General features: G+C 43.9%; 1 protein-coding gene across 1 annotated transcript; it reads right to left on the reverse strand.

Moving 5' to 3' along the window:
* Window positions 1-3766: 3766 nt before the first annotated feature.
* Window positions 3767-26205, reverse strand: LOC135547846 (plastin-3-like). The gene is made up of 15 exons (XM_064977072.1): window positions 26142-26205; window positions 25740-25891; window positions 20668-20797; window positions 14752-14884; window positions 14502-14583; window positions 14148-14313; window positions 13777-13919; window positions 11945-12040; window positions 11639-11834; window positions 11449-11527; window positions 11174-11291; window positions 10858-10991; window positions 10082-10205; window positions 8700-8824; window positions 3767-3899 (listed from the first exon to the last, which is right to left on the reverse strand). Exons 1-15 carry the CDS (start codon window positions 26203-26205, stop codon window positions 3767-3769), a joined length of 1875 nt encoding a protein of 624 aa, XP_064833144.1.
* Between the last annotated feature and the right edge of the window lie 900 nt (window positions 26206-27105).

Genomic DNA, 27105 nt, shown 5'->3' on the forward strand with positions numbered 1-27105 from the left:
TGGCAGGTCCACAAACTCCCACAATGTGAGAGCGCCATCTGCTGTGATGGAGTGTGGAGCTAGACCATGCTGCAACTCAGGACAAGTAGTAGTATTAGTATATATATTGTTTTTGGTAGTACTGCAGTATTTTTGTGTGCGCGTTTTTATTTTATTTTTTTTGGGGGGGGGGGTCAAATAGGTATCTACTTATTAAGTACAGAGAAATACATAGAGTATTTATCTTCCTTCAAACTCACCAGGATCTAGAAAAGCACCCTTCAATGTTGACCTGTGCTTTGTGTGCTTCTTCCCAGGCCATATTACAACTGGACATGCCATTAATTAATTCAAAGGAATGCTCCATATTGTACCAAATTAATCACATTCCTCTGTACAGTGCATTCGGAAACTATTCAGACCCCTTCCCCACACGTTGTTACATTACAGCCTTAATCTGAAATGGATTAAAGAGAAAAAAAAAATATATATATATATATTAATCAATCAACACTAAATACCCCATAAAGGCAGGGGAAAAAACAGGTTTTTCGAAATTTGTGCACATTTATTTAAAAATAAAAACACCTTATTTTCATAAGCATTATGACACTTTGCTATGAGATTTGAAATTCAGCTTAAGTGCATCCTGTTTCCATTGATCATCCTTGAAATGTTTCTACAACTTGGAGTCCATCTGTGGTAAATTAAATTGACTGGACATGATTTGGAAAGGCACACACCTGTATATATAAGGTCCCACAGTTCATGTCAGAGCAAAAACCAAGCCATGAGATCGAACAAATTGTGCCGAGGTAGGATTGTGTTGAGGCAAAGATCTGTGGAAGGGTATCAAAAGATGTCGGTAGCATTGAAGGTCCCCAAGAACACAATGGCCGCCATCATTCTTAAATGGAAGAAGTTTGGAACCACCAAGACTTTTCAGAGATCTGGCCGCCCAGCCAAACTGAGCAATCGGAGAAGGGCTTTGGTCAGGGAGGTGACCAAGAACCCGATGGTCACTTTGACAGAGCTCCAGAGTGGAGATGGGAGAACCTTCCAGAAGGACAACCATCTCTGCAGCACTCCACCAATCAGGCCTAGGATAAAGCAGCCAGATGGAAGCCACTCCTCAGTAAAAGGCATATGATAGCCTACTTTAGCAAAAGGCACCTAAAGGACACAGACGATGAGAAACAAGATTTTCTGGTCTGATGGAACCTAGATTGAACATTTTGGCCTGAATGCAAAGCGTCACATCAAGAGGGAACCTGGCTCCATCCCTACGGTGGTATTTGTCCTTTTGATTGTCACTAATGAACACTAACATAGACAAAGTAGACTCAATGTAGCATTTAGTTCCTGCAAGTCCAGATAATGAAGCCCATGAGAGCCAAAGCTGTCTGCCATCCCCTCATCTCATCTTTCTCCCTCACAGAGCTCTCTGACAGACTGTGGCAGACAGTCTCCACTTAGTGAACAGTCTGAGCGGAGTGCTTAGAAAGCCTGAGGGGCTTGTGGCTGAGAGCATTCTCAGAATCTAGACTAATGAACAGCATCCAATGATCTGCTATCTGGGTTTACCATGGATTAATCATTACTCCACCAAAACACCTCTGTATGGATGGAGAATACATCCATCCAACTAACACAGAAGTTAGATAGGTACCACAGTGATAGTTGCACTAATGCCCATCACTGTACAGCAGCCTATTGTTACTTTATGGATTGATACTTTATAATGCAAGCAACTAGACCATGCTGGTATCTGGAGAAAAGTAAGCAAATGTATTTGGATAAATCCTAGGGTGGTGCGACCCCATCACTCTTTCCCTCCAGTGTAGAGAAAAGCCCGCAGGCAGACAGTCCACAGAGCATACGTCCCTTCAGACCTCCCACAACACACAATGAACACAGAGAAACATAACCAATCACTATGCTAATGTCTGCTTGTCAAGGGACAAATACTTTGACCATGAATGAAATAAGGTTCTTCAATGTATACTAAACAAAAACACATGTAAAAAATTGTTGGTCCCATGACCTGAAATAAGATTCCAGAAATTGTTTCACACCTTCAAAAAGCACAGGTGCACCTTGTGCTGGGGACAATAAAAGGACACTGCAGTTGTCACAGCATAATGCCACAGATATCTTAAGTTTTGAAGGAGCATGCAATTGGAATGCTGGCTGTAGGAACATCCACCCGAGCTTTTGCCAGAATTTCTCTACCATAAACTTCCAATTAACTGCCTGTGTTGTATTAGAATTTGGCAGTACGTCCAACCGGCCTCAACCATCCATGGCGTCATGTGGGCGAGCAGTTTGCTGATGGCAACGTTGTGAATACTTTGCACCATGGTGGAGGTGGGGTTATGGTATGGACAGGTATACGCTAGACAATAAACACAATTGCATTTTATCTATGGCAATTTTGATTGCAGAGATACCGTGAGGAGATCCTGAGGATCTTTACACGTCCCAGTTCTTCTTTACGAAAACACGTCACCCATTGAGCATATTTGGGATACTCTGGATGAACGTGTTTGACAGCGTGTTCCAGTTCCCGCCAATATCCAGCAACTTCACACAGCCATTGAAGAGTGGGACAACATTCCATAGGCCACAATCAACAAACTGATCAACTCGACACAAAGCAAAGTGGTCACACCAGACACCGACTGGTCGTCTGAGCCACCATCACACTTAAAACAATTTTTTTTTTTTTTTTTTTTTTTTTTTTTTTTAAATGTGACGAAGAGATGCCCATCTGTATTCAGTCATGTGAAATCCATAAATTATGGTCCAATTAATTTATTTCAACTGATTTCCTTTGTACAGCGTTATATGAACTTTAAAATCATTGCATTTATATTTGTGCAATAAAGATATGCCTAAGTACAAATAAAAAGCAGATTTGTATGCATTGTTTGTTTTATTTATTGTTCTCTTTATGTATAAAGCACTGCAGAGTAAACATTTATACACAAGACAAAAAGGCATTGGTATGGTAACGCCGCTATATGGAATGCAGAAATATGTCAGCTATATTTTCTGGTCATGGTGAATTCAAAAGATTAAGTGGAAACCTTACTGTGCAACAGAATATAGCATCAAGACAAAATGAAAAGGCACAACGAATGAAACTGAACTCAGTAAGCTCCCCCTTTCTTCCAGAGTAAGACATCTTTAGTCCAATACAAAAATGCTAGACAAGACACCCAGCTCCTTTCAGCTTACTACCTAGCATAATTTAAAAAAACCAAACAAAAAAAAAAAACCTTCAGGCTTGGTCATTACTAAGGTTTGACCTTATGGCTTCTGTTTAGTGATGTGCAGCTGTTGCCAAGACCAGCTATAAATATATGCATTTCATTAGGGCAGAGGGGAAAGTTAATACTCCACAATTTCAGTTTAACCAAGTTAAAGCTTGTCATCCACTGTAAGGGATGTTATATGTAGTGTGAACAGCAAGCATATAGTTGTAACAGTAAAAATGCACATACCATACAGCATTCTGAAACATAAATGGAGTGTTACATATTGAGAAGTAACATACCAAGTTGTCCTCTAACAGGCCTAGTCTTCTTCAGAAACATGCTATGGGCTTAACTTAAGAATACTACAAAATATTGTGCAAACATATTGCTGTTCAAAACGAGGTTGAAGTAACACTGGCACTTTTAGTAACATTTTCTTCCACGTCTTTCTAAATTCCCAGGTCACCCTTCATCAAGCAAATGGCTTGTGGGTAGTTTGTCGATGCCAAAGTGACACAGCATCTTGGTTAAGGCCACTTCATCCCCCGGCCCATCAAGCATGCGAACACTGTCATTACCATTTTGGACTTGACCTCCACCAGGTCGTCTGGGAGAGCGTAGACACACACCCCGATCTTCCTCGCCATGGAAATGGCATATCTAAGAGTAGAAATAGGTTGTTTCATTTAATATTGATCAGCACTTTCTTGCATGACAAGACATTTGTTGAATATTCATTCGCATGACTTCTTAATATATTAGTGTGCCTTCAAAGTATTCATACACCGACTTACTCCAGTGTTACAGCCGGAATTCAAAATGAAAATACCTCACGTGCCTATATACACCCCATAAATGACAAAGTGAAAACATGTCTAGACATTGAAAATTAAATACAGAAATCTAATTTACATAAGTATTCACACCAAGTCAACACTTTAAGCGTTTATAGCTGTGAGTCTTATTATCCGAAAACTTGGGTCGGTGGCTCCCTATGGATTGTGTGACGCAACTGCGGAGCCTCCGGAGTCCAAATTGAGCTCCGTACGGCATTCAAATTTTGTAGCAGTGAGGGCTCCATATAGCTCCGTATTGACATGATTGGATGACAGTAGGTGGGGGCAGGAGGTCCTGTACAGTGCATTCAGAAAGTATTCAGATCCCTTCACTAACATGGTTACATTACAGCCTTATTCAACACAATACCCCATAATGACAAAGCAAAACAGGTTGCAAATGTATTAATAGAACAGAAACACCTTATTTACATAAGCATTCTGACCCTTTGCTAGGAGACTTGAAATTGAGCTCAGTTGCCATTGATCATCCTTGAGATGTTTCTACAACTTGGCATCCACCTGTGGTGATTTCAATTTATTGGACATGATTTATAAGGGGACACACCGATCAACAGCAAAAATCAAGCCATGAGGTTGAAGGAACTGTACCTAGAGACCCGAGACAGGATTGTGTTGAGGCACAGATCTGGGTAAGTGTACTAAAACATTTCTGCAGCATTGAATGTCCAAGAACAGTGGCCTCCATTCTGAAACGGAAGACATTTGGTACCACCAAGACTCTTCCTAGAAGAGCCCCGTCGCAGACTAGGATGTCTTGCTCCCAGACAGACTAAACAACTTCTTTGCTTGCTTTGAGGACAATACAGTGCCACTGACACGGCCCTCAACCAAAACATGCAGACTCTCCTTCACTGCAGCCGACATGAGTAAAACCCTCGCAAGGCAGCAGACTCTGACGGCGTCCCCAGCCGCATCCTCAGAGCATGCGCAGACCAGCTGGCATGTGTGTTCACAGACATATTCAATTAATCCTTATCCCAGTCTGCTGTTCCCACATGCTTCAAGAGGGCCACCATTGTTCCTGTTCCCAAGAAAGTTAAGGTAACTGAGCTAAACGACTACCTTCCCGTAGCACTCACTTCCGTCCTCATGAAGTGCTTTAAGACTGGTCAAGGAAAATATCACCTCCACCCTACCTGACACCCTAGACCCACTCCAATTTTCTTACCACCCCAATAGGTCCACAGATGACGCAATAGCAACCACACTGCCCTAACCCGTCTGGACAAGAGGAATACCTATGTGAGAAATCTGTTCATTGACTACAGCTCAGCATTTAACACCATAGTACCCTCAACTCGTCACCAAGCTCGAGACCCTGGGTCTCGACCCCACTCTGTACAACTGGGTACTGGATTTCCTGACGGGCCGCCCCCAGGTGATGAGGGTAGGAAACATCTCCACCCCGCTGATCCTCAACACTGGGGCCCCACAAAAGGGGGGGGGAGAGAGAGCAGTGAGCCTTTTTCCTGTTCACCCACAACTGCGTGGCCATACACGCCTCCAACTCAATCATCAAGTTTGCAGACACTACAGTGGTAGGCTTGATTACCAACAACGACGAGACGGCCTACAGGGAGGAGGTGAGGGCCCTCGGAGTGTGGTGTCAGGAAAATAACCTCACATTCAATGTCAACAACAAAGGAGATGATCGTGATCTTGCCTATGCCGTACCATCACTCATTCATATATCTTTATCATCCGTTTAGACTTGTGTGTATATAAGGTAGTTGTAAAATTGTTAGATTAGATTACTCGTTGGTTATTACTGCATTGTCGGAACAAGAAGCACAAGCATTTTGCTACACTCGCATTAACATCTGCTAACCATGTGTATGTGACAAATAAAATTAGGTTCTTAGAAGTGGCCGCCCAGGGAGAAGTGGCTCGGTCAGAGAGGTGAACAAGAACCCGAGGGCAACTCTGCCAGACCTCCAGAGTTCTTCTGTGGAGATGGGAGAACCTTCCAGAACAACATCTCCGCAGTACTACCAATCAGACTTTCATGGTAGAGCAGCCAATTCTCAATGAGAGGCACAACCGGCTGCTTGGATTTTGCCAAAAGGCACCCAAAGGACTTAGACCATGAGAAACAAGATTCTCTGGTCTGATGAAAGCAAGACTGAACTCTTTGGCCTGAATGCCAAGTATCACATCAGGAGGAAACCTGCCACCATCCCTACGGTGAAGTATGGTGGACAGGGAGACGAGTCAGGATCGATCGAGGGAAAGATTAACAGAGCAAAGTACAGCGAGATCCTTGATGAAAACCTGCACCAGAGCGCTCAGAACCTTAGACTGGGGCCAAAGTTCACCTTCCAACAGGACAACGACCCTAACCCCACAGCCAAGGCCACCTGGGACAAGTCTCTGAATTTCCTTGAGTGGCTAAGCCAGAGCTCAGACTTGAACCCGATTGAACATCTCTGGAGAGACCTGAAAAGAGTTGTGCAGCGATGCTCCCTATACAATCTGACCAAGTTTGAACGGCTCTGCAGAAAAGAATCTCCCCAAATACAGGTGTGCCAAGATTGTAGTCATACCCTAGACTTGAGGCTGTAATAGCAGCCAAAGGTGTGAAAAAAGTGAACCCTTTTTCTCACCAAGCAGTACTGCTTCTTGACACTGCTCACTTAACCAGGGATCGAACCGCACCAATGTGTCAGAGAAAGTACCGTCCAACTGGCGACCGTGTCAGCATGCATGCGTCCAGCCCGCCACAGGAGTCCCATCACGCTCTAGCGACAAGGACATCCTGGCAGGCCAAACCCTCTCCTAACCTGGGCGATGCTGGACCAATTGTACGCCACCTCAGGTCTCCCGGTTGTGGCCGGCTGCAACACAGCCCGGATCTGTAGTGACGCCTCTAGCACTGCGATGCAGTGCCTTAGACCACTGCGCCATATCGGGGAGGCCTAAAAACCTGTTTTTGCTTTGTCATTATGGGTAGAAGTTATTGCGTGTAGATTGATGGGTGAAAAAAAAACAATTTAATACATTTTAGAATAAGGCTAAATGTCAAGGGGTCTGAATACTCTGAACACACACCCTTCCCAAAAGCTGCTCTGCAAAGTGCAAGTATGACTGCTCTGACTTCTACAGAGGCCGTATCACCGTAAATGTTGCATGGCAAATGCATATTTTTATTTTATTTAACCAGGCAAGTCAGTTAAGAACAAATTCTTATTTTCAATGACGGCCTAGGAACAGTGGGTTCTTGACACTGCTCACTTAACCAGGGATCGAACCGCACCAATGTGTCAGAGAAAGTACCGGAAGGTTGTGAGTTCAAACCGTCCAGGGGCAGAACCACAGATTTGTACCTTGGAAGCTCGGGGGTTTGAACTCACAACCTTCCGGTTACTAGTCCAACGCTCTAACCACTAGGCTACCCTGTCCGATTGACCACGAAGTGCCTTAAGTCTCAAAGAGCTTTCCACACCTGGATTGTGCAACATGTAGCCACTCATTATTACATGTTTTATTCTTCAAGCTGTCAAATTGGTTGCTGTTCATTCATTGGTTGCTGTTCATTGCTAGACAACCACTCAGAGCTATCTCAGCCACATTCAATGTTGTCTTGGGAAGCAATATTTGGCCTTGTGTTTCAGGTTATTGTTCTGCTGAAAGATGACTTCATCTTCCAGTGTCTGGTGGAAAGCAGACTGAACCAGGGTTTCCTATAGGATTTGCCACAAACATGCATAACGCTTTGTATTCAGGACAAAATGTTAACAGCTTTGTCACATTTTTTGCTGTTTTACTTAACGCAAACAGGATGCTGTTTAAATATTTTATTTTGTACAGGATTCCTTTTTGCTCTGTCAATTAGTATTGTGGAGTAACTACAAAGTTGTTGATCCATCCTCTGTTATATCACAGCCATAAAACGAACTGTTTTAAAGTCACCATTGGTCTCTGGTGAAATCCGAGTGGTTTCCTTCCTCTCCGGCAACTGAGTTAGGAAGGACACTTTCGTCTTTGTAGTGACTGGGTGTATTGACACCATCCAACATGTAAATAACTTCAACACCACAACGGGATAGTCAATGTCTTCTTTAAGGTGTCCTATGCGATGCATTGGAAAATCTCCCTGGTCTTTGTGGTTGAATCTGTTTGAAATTCACTGCTCGACTGAGGGACCTTACAGATAATTCTGTGTTTGGGGTACAGAAATGTTAGTCAATATTATTGCACAGAGTCTAACTTATGTGCCTTGTTAATCAAATATTTACTCCTGAACGCATTTAGTCTTGCCATAACAAAAAGGGGCTGAATAGTTGACAAGACATTTCAGCTTTAATTTTTAATTAGTTTGTAAATTTTTTGAAAAACATTATTTCACTTTGACATTATGGGGTATTGTATAGGCCAATGACACAAAATCTCAATTAAATCAATTTAAAATTCAGGCTGTAACAAAATATGGAAAAAGTCCAGGAGTGTGAATACTTTCAAAGGCACTCCATCACAACCCCCATATTTCAGGTTAACAGGAAGTAAAGCAAAAACCAGTAAGTAATTGAAGCTTGAATTCCTATTATAGGTCACTAACCCATATCAAAGTTTGTCTGGACAGGTTCATCAGTGGAAGTCTTACTTGGCATTCTCCAACTTGTCCTCAGCTGCTAGGCTGCCAGTCTTGACCAGGTCATAGCTGATGCTGCCACGTTGGATGGCATCAATCAGGTCCACCACTGGTAAACTGGTGCTGATCTCCTTGTCCTGACAAGCAAGGGGAGAAGACAGTGTTAAATACCCGCTTCGGAAATCAGTTCAAGTATTGTCAGAATTTGTGGTATGTCACATTAGGTCTGCTGATTAGATGTATTGACTGAGTGTCACTACAGAACAGATGCATACTAAAACTGTAAGCAGCTTGGTTTGAAGAAATCAACTGTGGGAGCAATTATTAGGAAATGGAAGACATACAAGACCACTGATAATCTCCCTCGGTCTGGGGCGCCACACAAGATCTCACCCCGTGGGGTCAAAATGATCACAAGAACGGTGAGCAAAAATCCCAGAACCACACGGGGGGGACCTAGTGAATGACCTGCAGAGAGCTGGGACCAAAGTAACAAAGCCTACCATCAGTAACACACTACGCCGCCAGGGACTCAAATCCTGCAGTGCCAGACGTGTCCCCCTGCTCAAGCCAGTACATGTCCAGGCCCGTCTGAAGTTTGCTAGAGAGCATTTGGATGATCCACAAGAAGATTGGGAGAATGTCATATGGTCAGATGAAACCAAAATATAACTTTTTGGTAAAAACTCAACTTGTCGTGTTTGGAGGACAAAGAATGCTGAGTTACATCCAAAGAACACCATACCTACTATGAAGCATGGGGGTGGAAAGATCATGCTTTTGGGCTGTTTTTCTGCAAAGGGACCAGGATGACTGATCCGTGTAAAGGAAAGAATGGGGCCATGTATCGTGAAATTTTGAGTGAAAACCTTCCATCAGCAAGGGCATTGAAGATGAAACGTGGCTGGGTCTTTCAGCATGATCCCAATCACACTGCCCAGGCATTGAAGGAGTGGTTTCGTAAGAAGCATTTCAAGGTCCTGGAGTGGCCTAGCCAGTCTCCAGATCTCAACCCCATAAATCTTTGGAGGGAGTTGAAAGTTCGTGTTGCCCAGCAACAGCCCCAAAACATCACTGCTCTAGAGGAGACCTGCATGGAGGAATGGGCCAAAATACCAGCAACAGTGTGTGAAAACCTTGTGGTGACTTACAGAAAACATTCGACCTCTTGTCAACAAAGGATATAACAAAGTAGAGAAATAATTTGCAAATAAATTCATTAAAAATCCTACAATGTGATTTTCTTTTCTCATTTTGTCTGTCGTAGTTGAAGTGTACACCCATGATGAAAATTACAGGCCTCTCATATTTAAGTGGGAGAACTTGCACAATTGGTGGCTGACAAAATACTTTTTTTGCCCCACTGTGATATAGCTCAATAAAACTTGACAAACCTTGAAGCTTGAGATCTTGGTTGTTTTCCCCGCCTCTGACAAGGTTGTATTGACCCATTTGACAATGTCGTCATCATTAGCCATCTGGCCATCTCCCAAGTCCTCTAGTACATTCAGAGTATATCTAGGAGAGATGTCAAGTGTTAAGCTAGTATATTGAGCAGTTTCTGGTGCACTCAGCAGTGGTTAGCATGCAGTCACTGAAGATCAGGCAAGAGTAAATGGAAAATCAACTTCAAGATCTGCTTAAGAACTAACATGAACAATATTAAGAACTAACATGAACAATATTCTAGAGCTGTTGCCTGGGGGCCAGGTTTACAAAACATTTTGCCATATGCTGCCTTCTCTTATGACCCTGATTTACTGAAAAGCAACCGCATGTGAAAGCATGTCAAATATCGCTGACAGTACCACCACAGATCATAGTATTGTAACAGAACAAACTGGGAATTCAACGCACCACCTACTTCAGCCCATAACCATGCCTAGCTGGACAAATGATAAAACAACTTCTGGGTATTGAAGTAACAAAGTTCAAATTGGAGCAGCATATTTTTGGTTTCAGGAAACAAATAAGATTATCAAAATATTTGACAGTATATGACTGACGAAAAGACAATTGGGGTAAAATGTTCCTTTCAGCCCTCACCCTGGATCTTTATTTTACCTGTGCTCTGTTTTTCCATAAACAACCAGAAATAATAACTACATATTTTATCCCTGGCTATAAAACAGTATGTTACATATTGATCTAAGCAAGTGCCAAGACTCACCTCCTCATGAGCTGCCACAGCAGAGCCAGCGTCAGGGTGGCGTTGCCATCGTTCAGGTCCTGCCCACCAATGCCAACCAGAGAAAACTTGGCCGTCATCTTTCCCAGATCCACTGCATAGTTGCAGTTCTCCAACTGAGAGCAGACAAAACACAGTAGGAATCAAGAGAAACAAAATTAGTCCCTCTCCAGAACTGGAATTGGAGCTGTGGTCTTTTGATCTATCAATAGTTGAACAGTCAGTTCTGTAGTATTATTTAGCATTCTTTCAAAGTAAAAATAAATGAAGGAAAATAGATTTTATTTGACAAGTCAACCTTTTTCATGTTTGTCCCAATCTTGGGATATGGTGGCTTGTTGACTTTGTTGGTCCAGTCAACGGGTACTTTTATCTTTTCATATAGCTGCAGGATGACCAAGGCGTCTGCTAGGTCTCTATAGAATAAAGCTAGTTATTTAGGTTACTCATATTGATAAAGCCAAAGAAACCTTACCCTGTGTATGAACACCACTGGTAGGGAGCATGTTATGAGCAGTAGGTCATCGGCAGTTTAAATTTTCATGTAAGTCATTAGTTGAATTTGGTACATACCCATACAGATGATTGACATGTGGGTTCACGCCCAGGGAATTCATCCAGTTCCGGAATGTTCCCTCTTCTCGTGTCTCACCTAAATAGAAAATAGAGCTGTTGAGTGATTTTAAGGTCTAGGGGAGTACAATATATACTGAACAGAAATCACACAGCAAGCTCATGACGAACAGACAAGCTCAACACCCACCTTCCAGCAGGCCCCAGTCAATGCCCTCTCCCTCAGGCTTGGTGAGAGACGGGTACTTGTTGAAGAGATTGGCCACAAAGGCCAAGTTGAGTTTGGGGTTGCCAGAGACTACGTCGGCTGGTGTGACAAACTGTCGACAGTCCAGCCTGTCAGCCTGCTGAAGCATGTTCTCTGCCCTCTTCAGGTCATCCTTCTCCTACAAGACACCATAGGGTCATGCGAATGACATTTCATGTATCCCTTCTGAATCTTCTTAGCCATGTTATCTGTGTATGGAATTTGTATATTTGCCGTAAAAGCGCTTACACTGAAGCCTGCCATGCTGATGTCTGTGTGTGGCTGGTCTTCCTCTGTGCATTTGGGGGAGATTTGGATGAGGAGGTGGAAATAGGCTCTGGAGTCCTGAAACAGAAATCTTGTTTCAATCTCAGCATTGGAAAAAAAAAAACAAGCACACTGAGATACAAGGCTGTGCAGGCCACATGGGAACACAAATGGACAAGTATGCAATGACCATGACAGGAAATATTACAGTACAATGACCATGACACATGAAACTATTGTCAATTCCTATACAGTAAGGAAGTTGCTCTATGAAGTAACTTTACATGTTGAAAGGTCTGTCCGCTAAAGAAAAGTGTCAGTCAGAAATCAAAGGACAGGCATAATATATTAAAAATTTAACTTTACAAAAGAACCTTCTATTCTTTCAAAGTGAACATTTAAGAGTCCAGATTTGGATAAAGCCTTGTTTGAGGCACATACATCATTATTTGATTTAGCTATTGTTCCAACACTTCTTTGTGAAGACGAGAATAGTATTACATGAACCATGAAGACAGTGCACTCAGTTCACACCCCTTGACTTCTTACACATTGTGGCATTACAGCCTAAATTTAAAATGTATTAAATTGAGATTTGTCACTGGCATAACCCCATAATATCAAAGTGTAATTGTTTGACAGTTATACAAATTAAAAAAAACCTTAAGCCAATAACTATTCAACCCCTTTGTTAAGGCAAGCCTAAATTAGTTTAGGAGTAACAATTTGCTTAACAAGTCACATAATAAGTTCCATGGACTCACTCTTTGTGCAATAGTGTTTAACATGAGTTGAATGATTACCTCATCTCTGTACCCCACACATACAGATAATTGTAAGGGCCCTCAGTCAAGCAGTAAATGTCAAACACATATTCAAACACAAAAAGGTTTTCCAATGCCTCACAAAGGGCACCTATTGGTAGCAGACTTTGACTATGCCCTTTAGCATGGTCAACTTTTTACACGTCGGATGATTTATCAATACACCCAGTCAATACAAAGATACAGGCGTGCTTCCTAACTCGGTTGCTGGAGAGGAAGGAAACTGCTCAGGAATTTCACCATGAGGCCAATGGTGACAAAAACAGTTACAATTTAATGGTAGGAGAAAAGTGAGGCTGGATCAACATTGTAGTTACTCCACAATACTAACCAAATTAAGAGTGAAAAGGAAACTAACCTGCATAGAATAAAAATGTATTCATTTGTTTGCAACAGGGCACTAAAGTAATACTGCAGAAAACGTGATTAAGCAATTCACTTTTTGCCAAATAAAAAGTTATGGGGCAAATCCAATACATTATCGAGGACCACGCTCCATCATTCAAGCGTAGTGGTGGCGGCATCATGTTATGGGTATGCTTGTAATTGTTAAGGACTGGGGTGTTTCAGGATTTTAAAAAAGAGAAACATAATGGAGCTAAGCACCTGTCAAAATTCTAGAGGAAAATCTGCTTCAGTCTGTTTTCCACCAGACACTGGGAGATGAATTTACCTTTCAGCAGGACAATAGCCTAACAGTTTTGACTGGAATCTGCTAGAAAATCTTTGCACAATCAGGTGTGGAAAGTTCAGAGACTAACCCAGAATGACTCATAGCTGTAATAGCTGCCAAAGTTGATTTTCACATGTACTGCCTCAGGTGGTTGAATACTTATCTAGTCAAGATTATTTTCTTCCACTGAGAGAATTATGTAGGTCATTGACAAAAAACACAATTAAATCCATTTTAATTTCACTGTGATAACAAAATGTGGAAAAAGGGGTGAAAATACATTGAAGTCACTGTACATGGATTTTACACATCCATACCTTGATGTCCAAGCTGAAGTTACTGATTTTCTCCCAGCCTGCGTTCTCCAGGTGGAAGTTAGCCCAGCGCAGCAGCAGCTCCTCTGGAGACAGCTTCATCAGGTCCTCCAGAGTCTCTCCATCCCTCAGCAGAGCAGCCAGGGCTGAAGGAGACAGGGTCACAGGACATAGTCAGCTACATCACCGCAACTCTGACCAGAGGTCTTCAGCCATGAAAAAAAATGTACTTCAAAACTGAGGACAGACTACCAGACATAAAAAGACAACTTTGATCCTTGTAATAGGTCAATGTACCGTGATGAGGAATAAAATGGTTAAATACCAGGTTCATGAGTCACCAAAGATGTGATAGTGCTGTGAAAGCCCCTCACCTTCATTCCTGCTGAGCTCGATGTCAGCGAACAGGCCGATCTTGATGATTTGCCACAGCAGGCCCAGCACCAGGTGGGGCTTCCCCTCCCTAAGGTCCAGAGCCCCAATGTTCACCACATGGCAGCCAATGGCAGAGGCAGAGTTCAGAGCAAGGTTCAGATTCTCCTGTAGGACGAACAGAAACAAAGACCGTTTTGAAGTACCGTTCATGAGAGAAACAAGGTCTCCCACATATAATTACTGTCATCTGTTTAATTTACATATCTTTACAATAGCATGGGGTAGAATGACTAAATCTAACAATCACTCAGTCAACGACAGTATATGACCAGTTTCGTTGAGTTTGTAAGGACCTGTATTGTGAACGGTGTCAGTTTTGTCTTGTTTATGGTCCTCTCGTCAATCGTGTCTGGCACCGACAAGTTGATCATTTTACTACAGGAGCACATAAACAGCTGGTTTATGAGGGGTCTTAATGTTGGAAGACACATGTATGCCCCATTTCAAACCACCACGTGTAAGGAAAATTAGCTGTATTAGGGGCTGTAAGGCTTGAAGGGCAGGAATTATACAGAACACAATTATATACATCTATGGTCTCACCAAAGAACGATGCCGTCGCCCAGGGACTTGAAGAGAGAGTCTGAGTTGGGGTCCATGGGCAGGGCGTGCTTGCAGTCAGGGTCATTCTCCAGTGCTGTGTTTATCCAGTTGACAAACGCGTACCGTTCCTCCTCTGCATAGGGCAGCACAGAGAAACACCAAGTCAACAACAAGCACCACATCATAACAGTGGCAGTCGGTGCCATTTAAAATGAGGGAGGACGATAAAACATCATTTCAAATACAGTATATTGGATGACTGTCATTCAGCCCCGGCCTGCAGCCCCGGCCTGCAGCCCCGGCCTGCAGCCCCGGCCTGCTAGCTGTCTGAATCGCTGTGTCTCCAGCCAGCCCAACCCCTCACTGGACCCCTATTGATCACCCGGCTACGCATGCCTCTCCCTAATATCAATATGCCTTGTCCATTACTGTCCTGGTTTGAGATCTTATTTCACTGTAGAGGCTCTCGCCCTGCTCAATATGCCTTAACCTACCATTTACTTCCACCTCCCACTTATGCGGTGACATCACCTGATATAAACGTCTCTAGAGACAATCTCTCTCATCATTACTCAATGCCTAGGTTTACCTACAAAGTACTCACATCCTACCATACATCTGTCTGTACATTATGCCTTGAATCTAGTCTCTCATGCCCAGAAACCTGCTCCTTTTACTCTGCGCTCTGAACGCACTAAGCAACCAGTCCTGTTAGCCTTTAGCCGTACCCTCATCCTTCTCCAGGCCCTGCAGTGCCTAGCTCCACTCCTACTCCACAGGTGCTCTCATTTGTTGACTTCTGTAACCATAAAAGCCTTGGCTTCTAATGTTAACATGCATGAAACCTCCTCCCTAAGCATGTTTTATTCACTGCTTTAGCACACTTGGCCAACCTGGATGTCCTAGCCGTGTCTGAATCCAGGCTTAGGAAGTCCACCAAAACCCCTGAAATTTCCATCCCTAACATTTTGACAAGATAGAACTGCCAAATGGGGCAGTGGTGCAATCTACTGCAGAGATAGAACTCTGTCGTATTATCATTTCTAACTTCTACTTTTAAAAATCCATCTTTCCATAAACAAGTCTCTCACTGTTGCCGCTTGCTATAGACCACCCTCTGCCCCCAACTGTGCCTTGGACACGATATGTGAATTGATTGCCTGCCCCCCCCCCATATCTATTTTAAGAGCTTGTGCTGCTAGGTGACCTAAACTGACATGCTTAACACCTCAGCCATCCTACAATCTAAACTAGATGCCCTCAATCTCACACAAATTATCAATGAACCCACCAGGTACAACCCCAAATCCATAAACAAGGGCACACTCAGATTTAATCCTAACCAACCTGCCCTCCAAATACACCTCCGCTGTCTTCAACCAAGATCTCAGCGATCACTGCCTCATTGCTTGCATCTGTAATTAGTTTGCGGTCAAACAAACACCCCTCACTGTCAAACGCTCCCTAACACTTGTGAGCAGGCCTTTCTAGTCGTCCTGGCCCGGGTATCCTGGAAGGATATTGACCTCATTCCATCAGTAGAGGATGACTGATTCTTTAAAAGTGCTTCTCTCACCATCTTAAATAAGCATGCCCCATTAAAAAAAAAGTAGAACCAGGAACAGATTTAGTCCTTGGTTCTCTCCAGACCCGACTGCCCTTGACCAGTGCAAAAACATCCTGTGGCGTTCTGCATTAGCGTCGAACAGCCCCCGTGATACACAACTTTTCAGGGAAGTTAGGAATAAATACACACAGGGAGTTTGAAAAAGCTAGCCTTTGCTTTCCTAACAGAAATTTGCATCCTATAGCAAAAACTACAAAAAGTTCTGGGACACTAAAGTCCATGGAGCATAAGAGCACCACCTCCCAACTGCCCTGAGGCTAGGAAACACTTATCACCAATAAATCCACAATAGAGAATTTCAATAAGCATTTTTCTACAGCTGGCCATGCTTTCCACCTGGCTACCCCAGTCAGCCCTGCGCTCCACATAACTCACCCAAACCTCCCCCACCCAAATCTAGATCGCTGATGTTCTGAAGGAGCTGCAAAATCTGGACCATCGCTTCATACTCGTCACCAAACCCACTGGCTCCAGGTATTGTACAAGTCTCTGCTAGGTAAAGTCCCGCCTTCCCGCAGCTCACTGGTCACCAGAGCAGCACCCACCTGTAGCACGTGCTCCAGCAGGTCTCACACTGGTCACCCCCAAAGCCAATCCTGCCTTTTGCCTCCTTTCCTTCCAGTTATCTGCTGCCAATGACTGGCACAAACGGGGAAAATCTCTGAAGCTGGAGACTGACCTCCATCACTAGCTTTAAGTGCCAGAGCAACTCAGATCACTGCACATAGCGCATCTGTAAATAGCCCATCCAATCTACCCCATACTGTATTTATGCTTTATATAGATTTTCCAGGGCTCCGGGCAGCCGAGCGGAAATGGAGGAAAACTCGCCTCCCTGCGGACCTGGCATCCTTTCACTCCCTCCTCTCTACATTTTCCTCCTCTGTCTCTGCTGCGAAAGCCACTTTCTACCACTAAATTCCAAGCATCTGCCTCTAACCCTAGGAAGCGCTTTGCCACCTTCTCCTCCCTCCTGAATCCTACTCCCCCCCCCTCCTCCCTCTCCGCAGATGACTTCGTCAACCATTTTGAAAAGAAGGTCGACGACATCCGATCCTCGTTTGCTAAGTCAAACGACACCGCTGGTTCTGCTCACACTGCCCTACCCTGTGCTCTGACCTCTTTCTCCCCTCTCTCTCCAGATGAAATCTCGCTTCTTGTGACGGCCGGCCGCCCAACAACCTGCCCGCTTGACCCTATCCCCTCCTCTCTTCTCCAGACCATTTCCGGAGACCTTCTCCCTTACCTCACCTCGCTCATCAACTCATCCCTGACCGCTGGCTACGTCCCTTCCGTCTTCAAGAGAGCGAGAGTTGCACCCCTTCTGAAAAAACCTACACTCGATCCCTCCGATGTCAACAACTACAGACCAGTATCCCTTCTTTCTTTTCTCTCCAAAACTCTTGAACGTGCCGTCCTTGGCCAGCTCTCCCGCTATCGCTCTCAGAATGACCTTGATCCAAATCAGTCAGGTTTCAAGACTAGTCATTCAACTGAGACTGCTCTTCTCTGTATCACGGAGGCGCTCCGCACTGCTAAAGCTAACTCTCTCTCTCTCTCTCCTCTGCTCTCATCCTTCTAGACCTATCGGCTGCCTTCGATACTGTGAACCATCAGATCCTCCTCTCCACCCTCTCCGAGTTGGGCATCTCCGGCGCGGCCCACGCTTGGATTGCGTCCTACCTGACAGGTCGCTCCTACCAGGTGGCGTGGCGAGAATCTGTCTCCTCACCACGCGCTCTCACCACTGGTGTCCCCCAGGGCTCTGTTCTAGGCCCTCTCCTATTCTCGCTATACACCAAGTCACTTGGCTCTGTCATAACCTCACATGGTCTCTCCTATCATTGCTATGCAGACGACACACAATTAATCTTCTCCTTTCCCCCTTCTGATGACCAGGTGGCGAATCGCATCTCTGCATGTCTGGCAGACATATCAGTGTGGATGACGGATCACCACCTCAAGCTGAACCTCGGCAAGACGGAGCTGCTCTTCCTCCCGGGGAAGGACTGCCCGTTCCATGATCTCGCCATCACGGTTGACAACTCCATTGTGCCCTCCTCCCAGAGCGCTAAGAACCTTGGCGTGATCCTGGACAACACCCTGTCGTTCTCAACTAACATCAAGGCGGTGGCCCGTTCCTGTAGGTTCATGCTCTACAACATCCGCAGAGTACGACCCTGCCTCACACAGGAAGCGGCGCAGGTCCTAATCCAGGCACTTGTCATCTCCCGTCTGGATTACTGCAACTCGCTGTTGGCTGGGCTCCCTGCCTGTGCCATTAAACCCCTACAACTCATCCAGAACGCCGCAGCCCGTCTGGTGTTCAACCTTCCCAAGTTCTCTCACGTCACCCCGCTCCTCCGCTCTCTCCACTGGCTTCCAGTTGAAGCTCGCATCCGCTACAAGACCATGGTGCTTGCCTACGGAGCTGTGAGGGGAACGGCACCGCAGTACCTCCAGGCTCTGATCAGGCCCTACACCCAAACAAGGGCACTGCGTTCATCCACCTCTGGCCTGCTCGCCTCCCTACCACTGAGGAAGTACAGTTCCCGCTCAGCCCAGTCAAAACTGTTCGCTGCTCTGGCCCCCCAATGGTGGAACAAACTCCCTCACGACGCCAGGACAGCGGAGTCAATCACCACCTTCCGGAGACACCTGAAACCCCACCTCTTTAAGGAATACCTAGGATAGGATAAAGTAATCCTTCTCACCCCCCCCCTTAAATGATTTAGATGCACTATTGTAAAGTGGCTGTTCCACTGGATGTCAGAAGGTGAATTCACCAATTTGTAAGTCGCTCTGGATAAGAGCGTCTGCCAAATGACTTAAATGTAAATGTATTATTGATTGCATGTGTTAAACTGCTTTGCCTTATTTTGGCTAGGTCGCAGTTGCCAAAGAGTTCAACTAGCCTACCTGTTTAAAGGTGAAATAAAATATCAAATTCCATTCACCCAGCTCAAGGTAACATCAATAGATATAACCTACTACATGATACTCGAATTTCCCTATACCCATCATGAGGTTGCTACAACCTAGCCTATGAATTAAAGTTAAAATTCAACTTGTGAATGTAATGTTTAGTAATCAGGTTGACAGTGACACATTCAACAGCTGATCTAGGGCATAATCATTAGTACAGTTTAAAACGAGAGTTTCTATTGGACAAATTAAGTTGTTTATCGCCATTCTGTTTAAGAAACTTTAACAGAAACTGCAGAATGAATTCACCCCTGATCACACAAATGCAGTTCACTTTCATAGCAGCAACAAACAGCATGATCACTTTGCTTGTTGTAATTCCTCCTCAACTTTTCCCATCGCTTGTGACCTGTTGAAAACCTTTTTAAACCAAATATCATAACAGCTAGACAGAGCCTACATAGTTGCCACCACATATAACGTCATAGTCAAACATGCTAATATAACGCATTAGTAAACCCACTACAAATCATGCAGTACAGTCACAAAAACACTTTAGCAGTCACACCGGTGGGCCCCGGTTGCAAAAAATTTATAAAACCAAATTCTTACCTTGGAAAAATGTCAGTGTTGAAGAACATAGCCAGCTAGCTAACACAGGAGCCCTCCGAGTCAGGTGTTTGAGTAGGCTAAACTAGCTAGCTCTTCCATTTTTGAAGGAATGTATTCTTTTTAAACTGCTCAACTATTGTCTCAGACAACTTCTCACCACATTATATGCACTGCCAACTGTAGCTTGTGCTTTTAGTACTAGATTCATTATCTGATCCTGAATGCAGCTTTAACTGACATTTTGTCCAGCCAAAAGAAATGATCGGAGGTTGGAAGACATCCTGAAGTTGTCAATTGTGTAAGTCTATGGAAGGGGGTGAGACCAAAGAGCCTACTAGGTTTTGTATTGAAATCAATGTACCCAGAGGAGAACGGAAACCATCTATCCTCCAGCTACAACGTGGTGCTACCCTACAGAGTGCCGTTGAAGCTACTGTAGACCATTGCAAAACTGTTTACAATTATTTGGTGATGAATACATTTTAAATAGTTATCCCCAAAGAAATATAGCTGTAATATTAAAATGTTTTATGAAATACACCTCCCCAGAAAAGATTATTCCTATGACATCCCAGAAACCCAGTTATTGTTTTCGATTGACAAATCAACACACTACGAAAGAGACAAACAGGGCATCTACCTAAACTCATGACTAAGGTTCCCCTAGATTAAAGCAAAGACCCTACATATATGCAATACAACATACTGTAATGTAATGACAGAAGTGGTAGGAGATGCTGTGAGCAGCTCACCAGAGAAGGAGTGTTGCGTTCCCTCGCTGGACTGTGTAGATGTCCCCCCTATGGCCAGGATCCCCTCCTTCCTGTTAATGGCCTTCCGAAAGCTTTTGGCAATGTCACTGCTCTTCAACTCCTGGAATATCTGCAGTAGAGAGGGCAAAGTGCATTTAAATCAAATTTATTTATATCGCTTCTTAGACCAGCTGATATCTTAAAGTGCTGTACAGAAACCCAACCTAAAAGCCTGGAATTGAGTGACATTAAAAGGTGTATGCCACAAACATCGGTTTGTGTTTTCATGTAGCGTTAGTTTGAAATCCTAAAGCTTAGTAAAATTACAGAAATTTTCCATGAGAAAATAAGCAAAATTCCTGGGTTTAAATTCAGAAAGAAAAAAAGGTGGCTTACAGTGAACCTATTTTATGGGATAAATAAGCCAATTCTAGATCTTGCGGCATATTTTGGTTTAAACTATCCCAAATTCAATGGAATTGCAACCATGCATTCTTCCATCACATGTACAGCTGATTCTCAAGATCTTGCACACTAATAGAGATGCTATTGAGCACACACTACTACACTCTACCAGAAAGCATGTAGTCCTTGGCGCAAATTAGAATTACTGGGTGGGGTGAATATATTTTATACGTCATGATTTTTTGTTAACTAGTAAATAGACTACAGCAAAAATAAGAATTTCTGCTAGTTAGTTTGCCACCATGTGGGTTTTAGCTTGCTTGAACCTGCTAACAGAGGTGTTAATTCACCCGTTTCCATACACGTTTCATTTTTAAACATTTCTTAAAATGGAGTTTGTTAAACTGCTTCACCATTTATCTGTACATGGAATAGTATTTTTACACATTTTTTCCTCTACTCTTTACAGGAAAACGCCACCGGCACCATCTGATGGAGACATTTCACTGCAGCTAATGTAGAACGAATTGCTGTGTACATTTGCAAATACTGTGCCAAATCATGTGAAGAATGCAAAAATGCAAAATCTGGGCAAGTGCATAAAGTACTCTCAGCGCTCACAACAAGTCCCTCTACTTCTATTCGAGGTGAAAATTATGAATCAGACACCTTATCGATAGCAACAGCTCATGGTTCTCCTGGAATCAGGTTTTTTTGACTCATTGGAGGAACGTTGTCAGAGAAATGCTGATGAATGTTTTGCTCGAGCTGTGTATGCAACTGGCTCACCTCTGATGCGCACAGGCAATGTGTATTGGAAGAGATTTCTGAATGTTCTTCGCCCAGCATACATCCCGCCAACCAAACATGCTTTATCTACTAATTTGCTGGATGCAGAGTTCAAGTAAATCATAGAGAAAGCAGAATGTATTGCAGTCATCGCCGATGGGTGGTCGAATGTTCGTGGGCAAGAACCCATTAACTACATATCCCCCTAAACCAGTATTCTACAAGAGCACAGACACACCAGTCTCTACATTGCAAATGAGCTGAAGGCAGTCAATGACCTTGGACCACAGAAGGCGGCTTGGTCTAAAGTGGAGGAGTCCTAACCTCACACCCATTGGCTGTGCTGCTTATACATTGAATCTGCTCAAGGACATCATGGCACTAAAAACAATGGATGCTCTCTACAAGAGGGACAATGAAATGGTTAGGTATGTGAAGGGTCATCAGGTTATAACAGCAAGCTACCTCACCAAAGTGAAGAATAATAGCACCACATTGAAGCTGCCCAGCAACACCTGTTGGGGTGGTGTCGTCATCATTTTTGACAGTCTCTTGGCGGGGAAGGAGTCTCTCCAAGAAATGGCCATAGCACAGTCTGCTGCTAGACAGCCCCATCAAGAGGATCCTCCTGGATGACGTATTTTGGGAGAGAGTGGTAAGCAGCCTGAAACCTACAGCAGTAGCCATTGCACAGATTGTCTCCCTCAATGCCATCTCGTCTGATGTTCAGACTGCCTGCAGATGTAAGAGAAGAAATACAGATTGCCCTGCCCACTGCTTGGCGCAACAGTGAAGAGGAAACTGCAGTTCTGAAATACATCAAAAAGCATGAAGACTTCGGCCTGAAGCCCATACACGCCGTAGCGTACATGTTGGCACGACCATCCTGTTTAGTGCAGAGAACAACAAGGCCTAGTGTCATCACCTTGGGCTGGATGAGGGCAAGATTCTTGGCAGTCTGGCGAAGAACACTTCCAAGCAAGGGCTTTGGGATGGAGATGAGACATGTTGGCACAACTGCCATATTGTATCAGTCACCTGGTGGAAGAGACTGTGGATCTGAGGCTCTTTCCCCCGTTGCTGCCATCATACTCCAAATCCCACCAACATCAGCCACCTCAGAGCACAACTGGTCCTTGTTTGGGAACACACACACAGGCTGACCAATACGAGGGTTGAAGAATTGGTGGGCATCCAGGAAAATGAGGCCTTTTGAGTCTGACAATGAGCCAACCTCAACAAGGTTGGAAAGTGACAGTGAAGATGAGGCCTCAGTCTGATGTTCAAGAGGTAGACATTGAGGAGGTCCAAGGAAAAGACCGAAGCCTGAGAGGAAGACCAAAGCTTTAGTTGAGACTACCATTTTACAGATGCATGTTGAAGTTTTTTTGGGGGAGAAGCGATGGATCATTGGGGATCATTCAATATTCCCTTTTGTTGTTCAGTGAAATCATCCCATGTGAAGAGTCACCTCATTTAATTAAAGTTCAATTTGTAACTAAATGGGGGTTTTCTATTGGAAGGATTTAATAATTTGCAATTATGTCTACTTATCATAAGGTAAAAGGTTTATGTGTCTCCATATGATAAGTATATCCAATGTAAAAAAAACTTAACTCAGTAAAAAAAAAAAAAAAAAGTCCTTACTGTCAACTGCGTTTATTTTCAGCAAACTTAGTGTAAATATTTGTATGAACATAAGATTCAGACAAACTGAACAAGTTCTAAAGACACATGACTATTCCATTTCTGTTAATGTGTCCCTGAACAAAAAAGTCAGTATCTGGTGTGGCCACCAGCTGCATTAAGTGCATCTCCTCCTCATGGGCTGCACCAGATTTGCCAGTGTTGCTGTGAGAGGTTACCCCACTCTTCCACCAAGACACCTGCAAGTTCCCAGATTTTTTTTTTGGGGGGGGAGGCAACAGGTCCCAGACGTGCTCAATGGGAGATCCGGGCTCGTCGCTGGCCATGGCAGAATATTGACATTCCTGTCTTGCAGGAAATCAGCCATACTACTCGTTCTGTGCGTGGTGGCATTGTTATGCTGGAGGATCATGTCAGGATGAGCCTGCAGGAAGGGTACCACATGAGGGAGGAAGATGTCTTCCCTGTAACGCATAGCGCTGAGATAGCGTGTCGTCATTGCAGGCACAGTCCGATGCGGTGACACACCGCCACAGACCATGACGGACCCTCCACATCAATCCCGCGCCAGAGTACAGGCCTCGGTGTAAACGCACATTCCGTCAAAGATAAACGCGAATCCGACCATCACCCCTGGTGAGCCAAAACCGTGAGTCATAAGTGAAGAGCACTTTTTGCCAGTCCTGTCTGGTCCAGCGACGGTGGGTTTGTGCCCATAGTTGTTGCAAGGCAGGTCCTCACCTGACAACAGGCCTACAAGCCCTCAGTCCAGCCTCTCTCAGCCTATTGCGGACAGTCTCAGCACTGATGGAGGGATTGTGCGTTCCTGGTGTAACCTGGGTAGTCATTGCCAGCCTGTACCTGTCCCGAGGTGTGATGTTTGGATGTACCGATCCCGTGCAAGTGTTACACGTGGGGGATGTTTCTTTTTTGCTGAGTTTACATTTATCAACAGTATTAATATTTATTAGCATATATTCCGATGGAAAGTCTCCAACTCTGAATATTCCCCAAAATGTGCATAGAGGAAGCCCATAGTAACCACAATAGTATGCATTTCCATTTTTAAATGCCTTTGTGATTTAATTTGCTTTCAATGAAAAGGATATTGTTCATCTCAACCTAAAAAAATTAATGTAATCCATTATAGCAACTAAAAATAGCACAACCCCCTCTAACAAATATACTGTAATAGCCACAGTTATGTTAAACCATACAAAAATGGCTGAATTCAAGATTGTCCCCCAAAAATAAAGTTCCTCATCATTGAGCTATGAGAAATGGCCTTAGAGATTATGAATTTGTTTTTTCTTTTGGGATGCAAGATGTCACGTCATTACTCAACATGGAGACGAGCACAGGCCTGTACATTAATGTCATCACAGCCAAAACAAAATAAGGGCACACTACTGACCTAATTTCTGTGTGTACGTACACACATTTTACTCTACTTCTGAGTACCAGAAGTCAATTAAAATTGAGAAGTGAGGACATTTTGCCAGTCCTCACTTGTTAAGACCATTTTAGGAGTTAAAATTAATGTTAGAGAGAAATAAGACGGATAAATAGCTACATGGACTACCTGCATGGTCCACGGTCTCTATGCACACTACACCAGGGCAATTTGAACCTTTTCCTGAAGAGCTACCTTCCTGAAGAGCTACCTTCCTGAAGAGCTACCTTCCTGAATGTTTTCACTCCAACCCCAGTTGAAACTAACCTGATTCAGTTACTCAAGCAGCTAATTATTAGAATCAGGTGTGTTAGATTAGGGTTGGAGCAAAAACCTACAGAACAGTAGCTCTCCCGGAACAGGTTTGGAGAGCTCTGCTCTACACACACACCACCAGGGGTGTCAAACTTATTCCATGGAGTGGAGGGCCTAGTGTCTGCAGGTTTTCCCTTTCATTTAAGACCTACACAACCAGGTGAGAGGAGTTCTTTACTAAATGTGATTAAGTCATGGAACTGCTACTGTTTAGCATACATCCTGATGCCAAGTCACCTTACAACACATGCACAACCCGACCACACCAGTATCCCTGCCTTCACATTGCAAATATGGTATCGACACTGCATTTACCCTGTATATAGGTTCCTTACACACGTGTTCTCGTTTCTACTTCTCATGTGTTTTTGTTCTACTCTATATTAATTTTAATAGTACTACTGATATCGAATACTGCTTTGTTGCGTAGTTCTTGACCCCCCCCCCCCCCCCAATGACTCACTGATACAAACTCGTCAAAGCTGATCTCGTTGTCCTTGTTGCGATCCAGCTTCTGGATGATCTCCCTGACTTTGTAGCCAGGCAGGGGAAGGTTTGCCTCCTTGAACAACTCATGGAGCTCGTAGTCACAGATTGAGCCATTGCCATCGAGGTCTACAAATGTAGACAGGAGTTTAATCATATTATTTATTTTTTTACTTACAACATTATCTTTGTTTCTAGGAACCCTGGCATGGTTCCCAAACAATACAAAAAAGAAGCTAATATGACTAAAAAAAAAGTCAGGGACTGTACAATGTAGAAGCTGTTGACTATTAGCCTAGGTGTGATGTCACATATGAAAACATCCTTTAATGACCATTCTAACACAGAAAATAAATCAAATCAGATGTAGCCTACTCACCAACTTTGCCAAATGCCTCTCTCAGTTCCTCCAGCTCATCTTTGGAGCTAATCTTTCCTGCCATCTTGATGAAAATGATCCGAGGTGGTCAGTCAAGAGGTGGGTTCTGTACAGACAAAACAGGGAACACTGTCAGAGGTTTGGACATTAGAGCGAGACATGGAACAGAAGTCCAGAACCAGTCAGCTCATGAGGCAGTAGAAAGTGTGTAGGCCCCACCCCAACTTCTGTGCACTTTGTCACCTGGGACCACAGAGCAAACGGCCCAAGACAATGCTCATGGGCCAGTCAACCCTTCCCCAGTTAAGAGAAAATGCCTCCCAGTATCCAGCAGACTACAGAATGTGTGTTGGAGTAATGCTATTGCATCAATTTTTGGCATCCATCTAACTTGTCCTCTGAGAACCTCAATATGGACAAACTCAGCAAAAAAAGAAACATCCCTTTTTCCTGGACCCTGTCTTTTCAAAGATATTTTGGATTTTTACATATTAACTTCACAGATCTTCATTGTAGGGTTTAAACACTGTTTCCCATGGATGTTTAATGAACCATAAACAATTAATGAACATGCACTTGTGGAACGGTCATTAAGACACTCCCAGCTTACAGACGGTAGCCAATTAAGGTCACAGTTATGAAAACTTAGGACACTAAAGAGGCCTTTCCACTAACTGGAAGAAACACCAAAAGAAAGATGCCCAGCATCTCTGCGTGAACGCGCATTAGGCATGCTGCAAGGAGGCTTGAGGACTGCAGATGTGGTCAGGGCAATAAATTGCAATGTCCGTACTGTGAGACGCCTAAAACAGCACTACAGGGAGACGGACAGCTGATCGTCCTCGCAGTGGCAGAACATGTGTAACACCTGCACAGCATCGGTACATCTAACATCCCAACTGCGGGACAGGTACAGGATGGCAACAACTGCCCGAGTTAGACCAGGAACGCTTCCATCAGTGCT

Source organism: Oncorhynchus masou, chromosome 11, assembly GCF_036934945.1.
Source record: "Oncorhynchus masou masou isolate Uvic2021 chromosome 11, UVic_Omas_1.1, whole genome shotgun sequence".
NCBI classification, from domain to species: domain Eukaryota; kingdom Metazoa; phylum Chordata; class Actinopteri; order Salmoniformes; family Salmonidae; genus Oncorhynchus; species Oncorhynchus masou.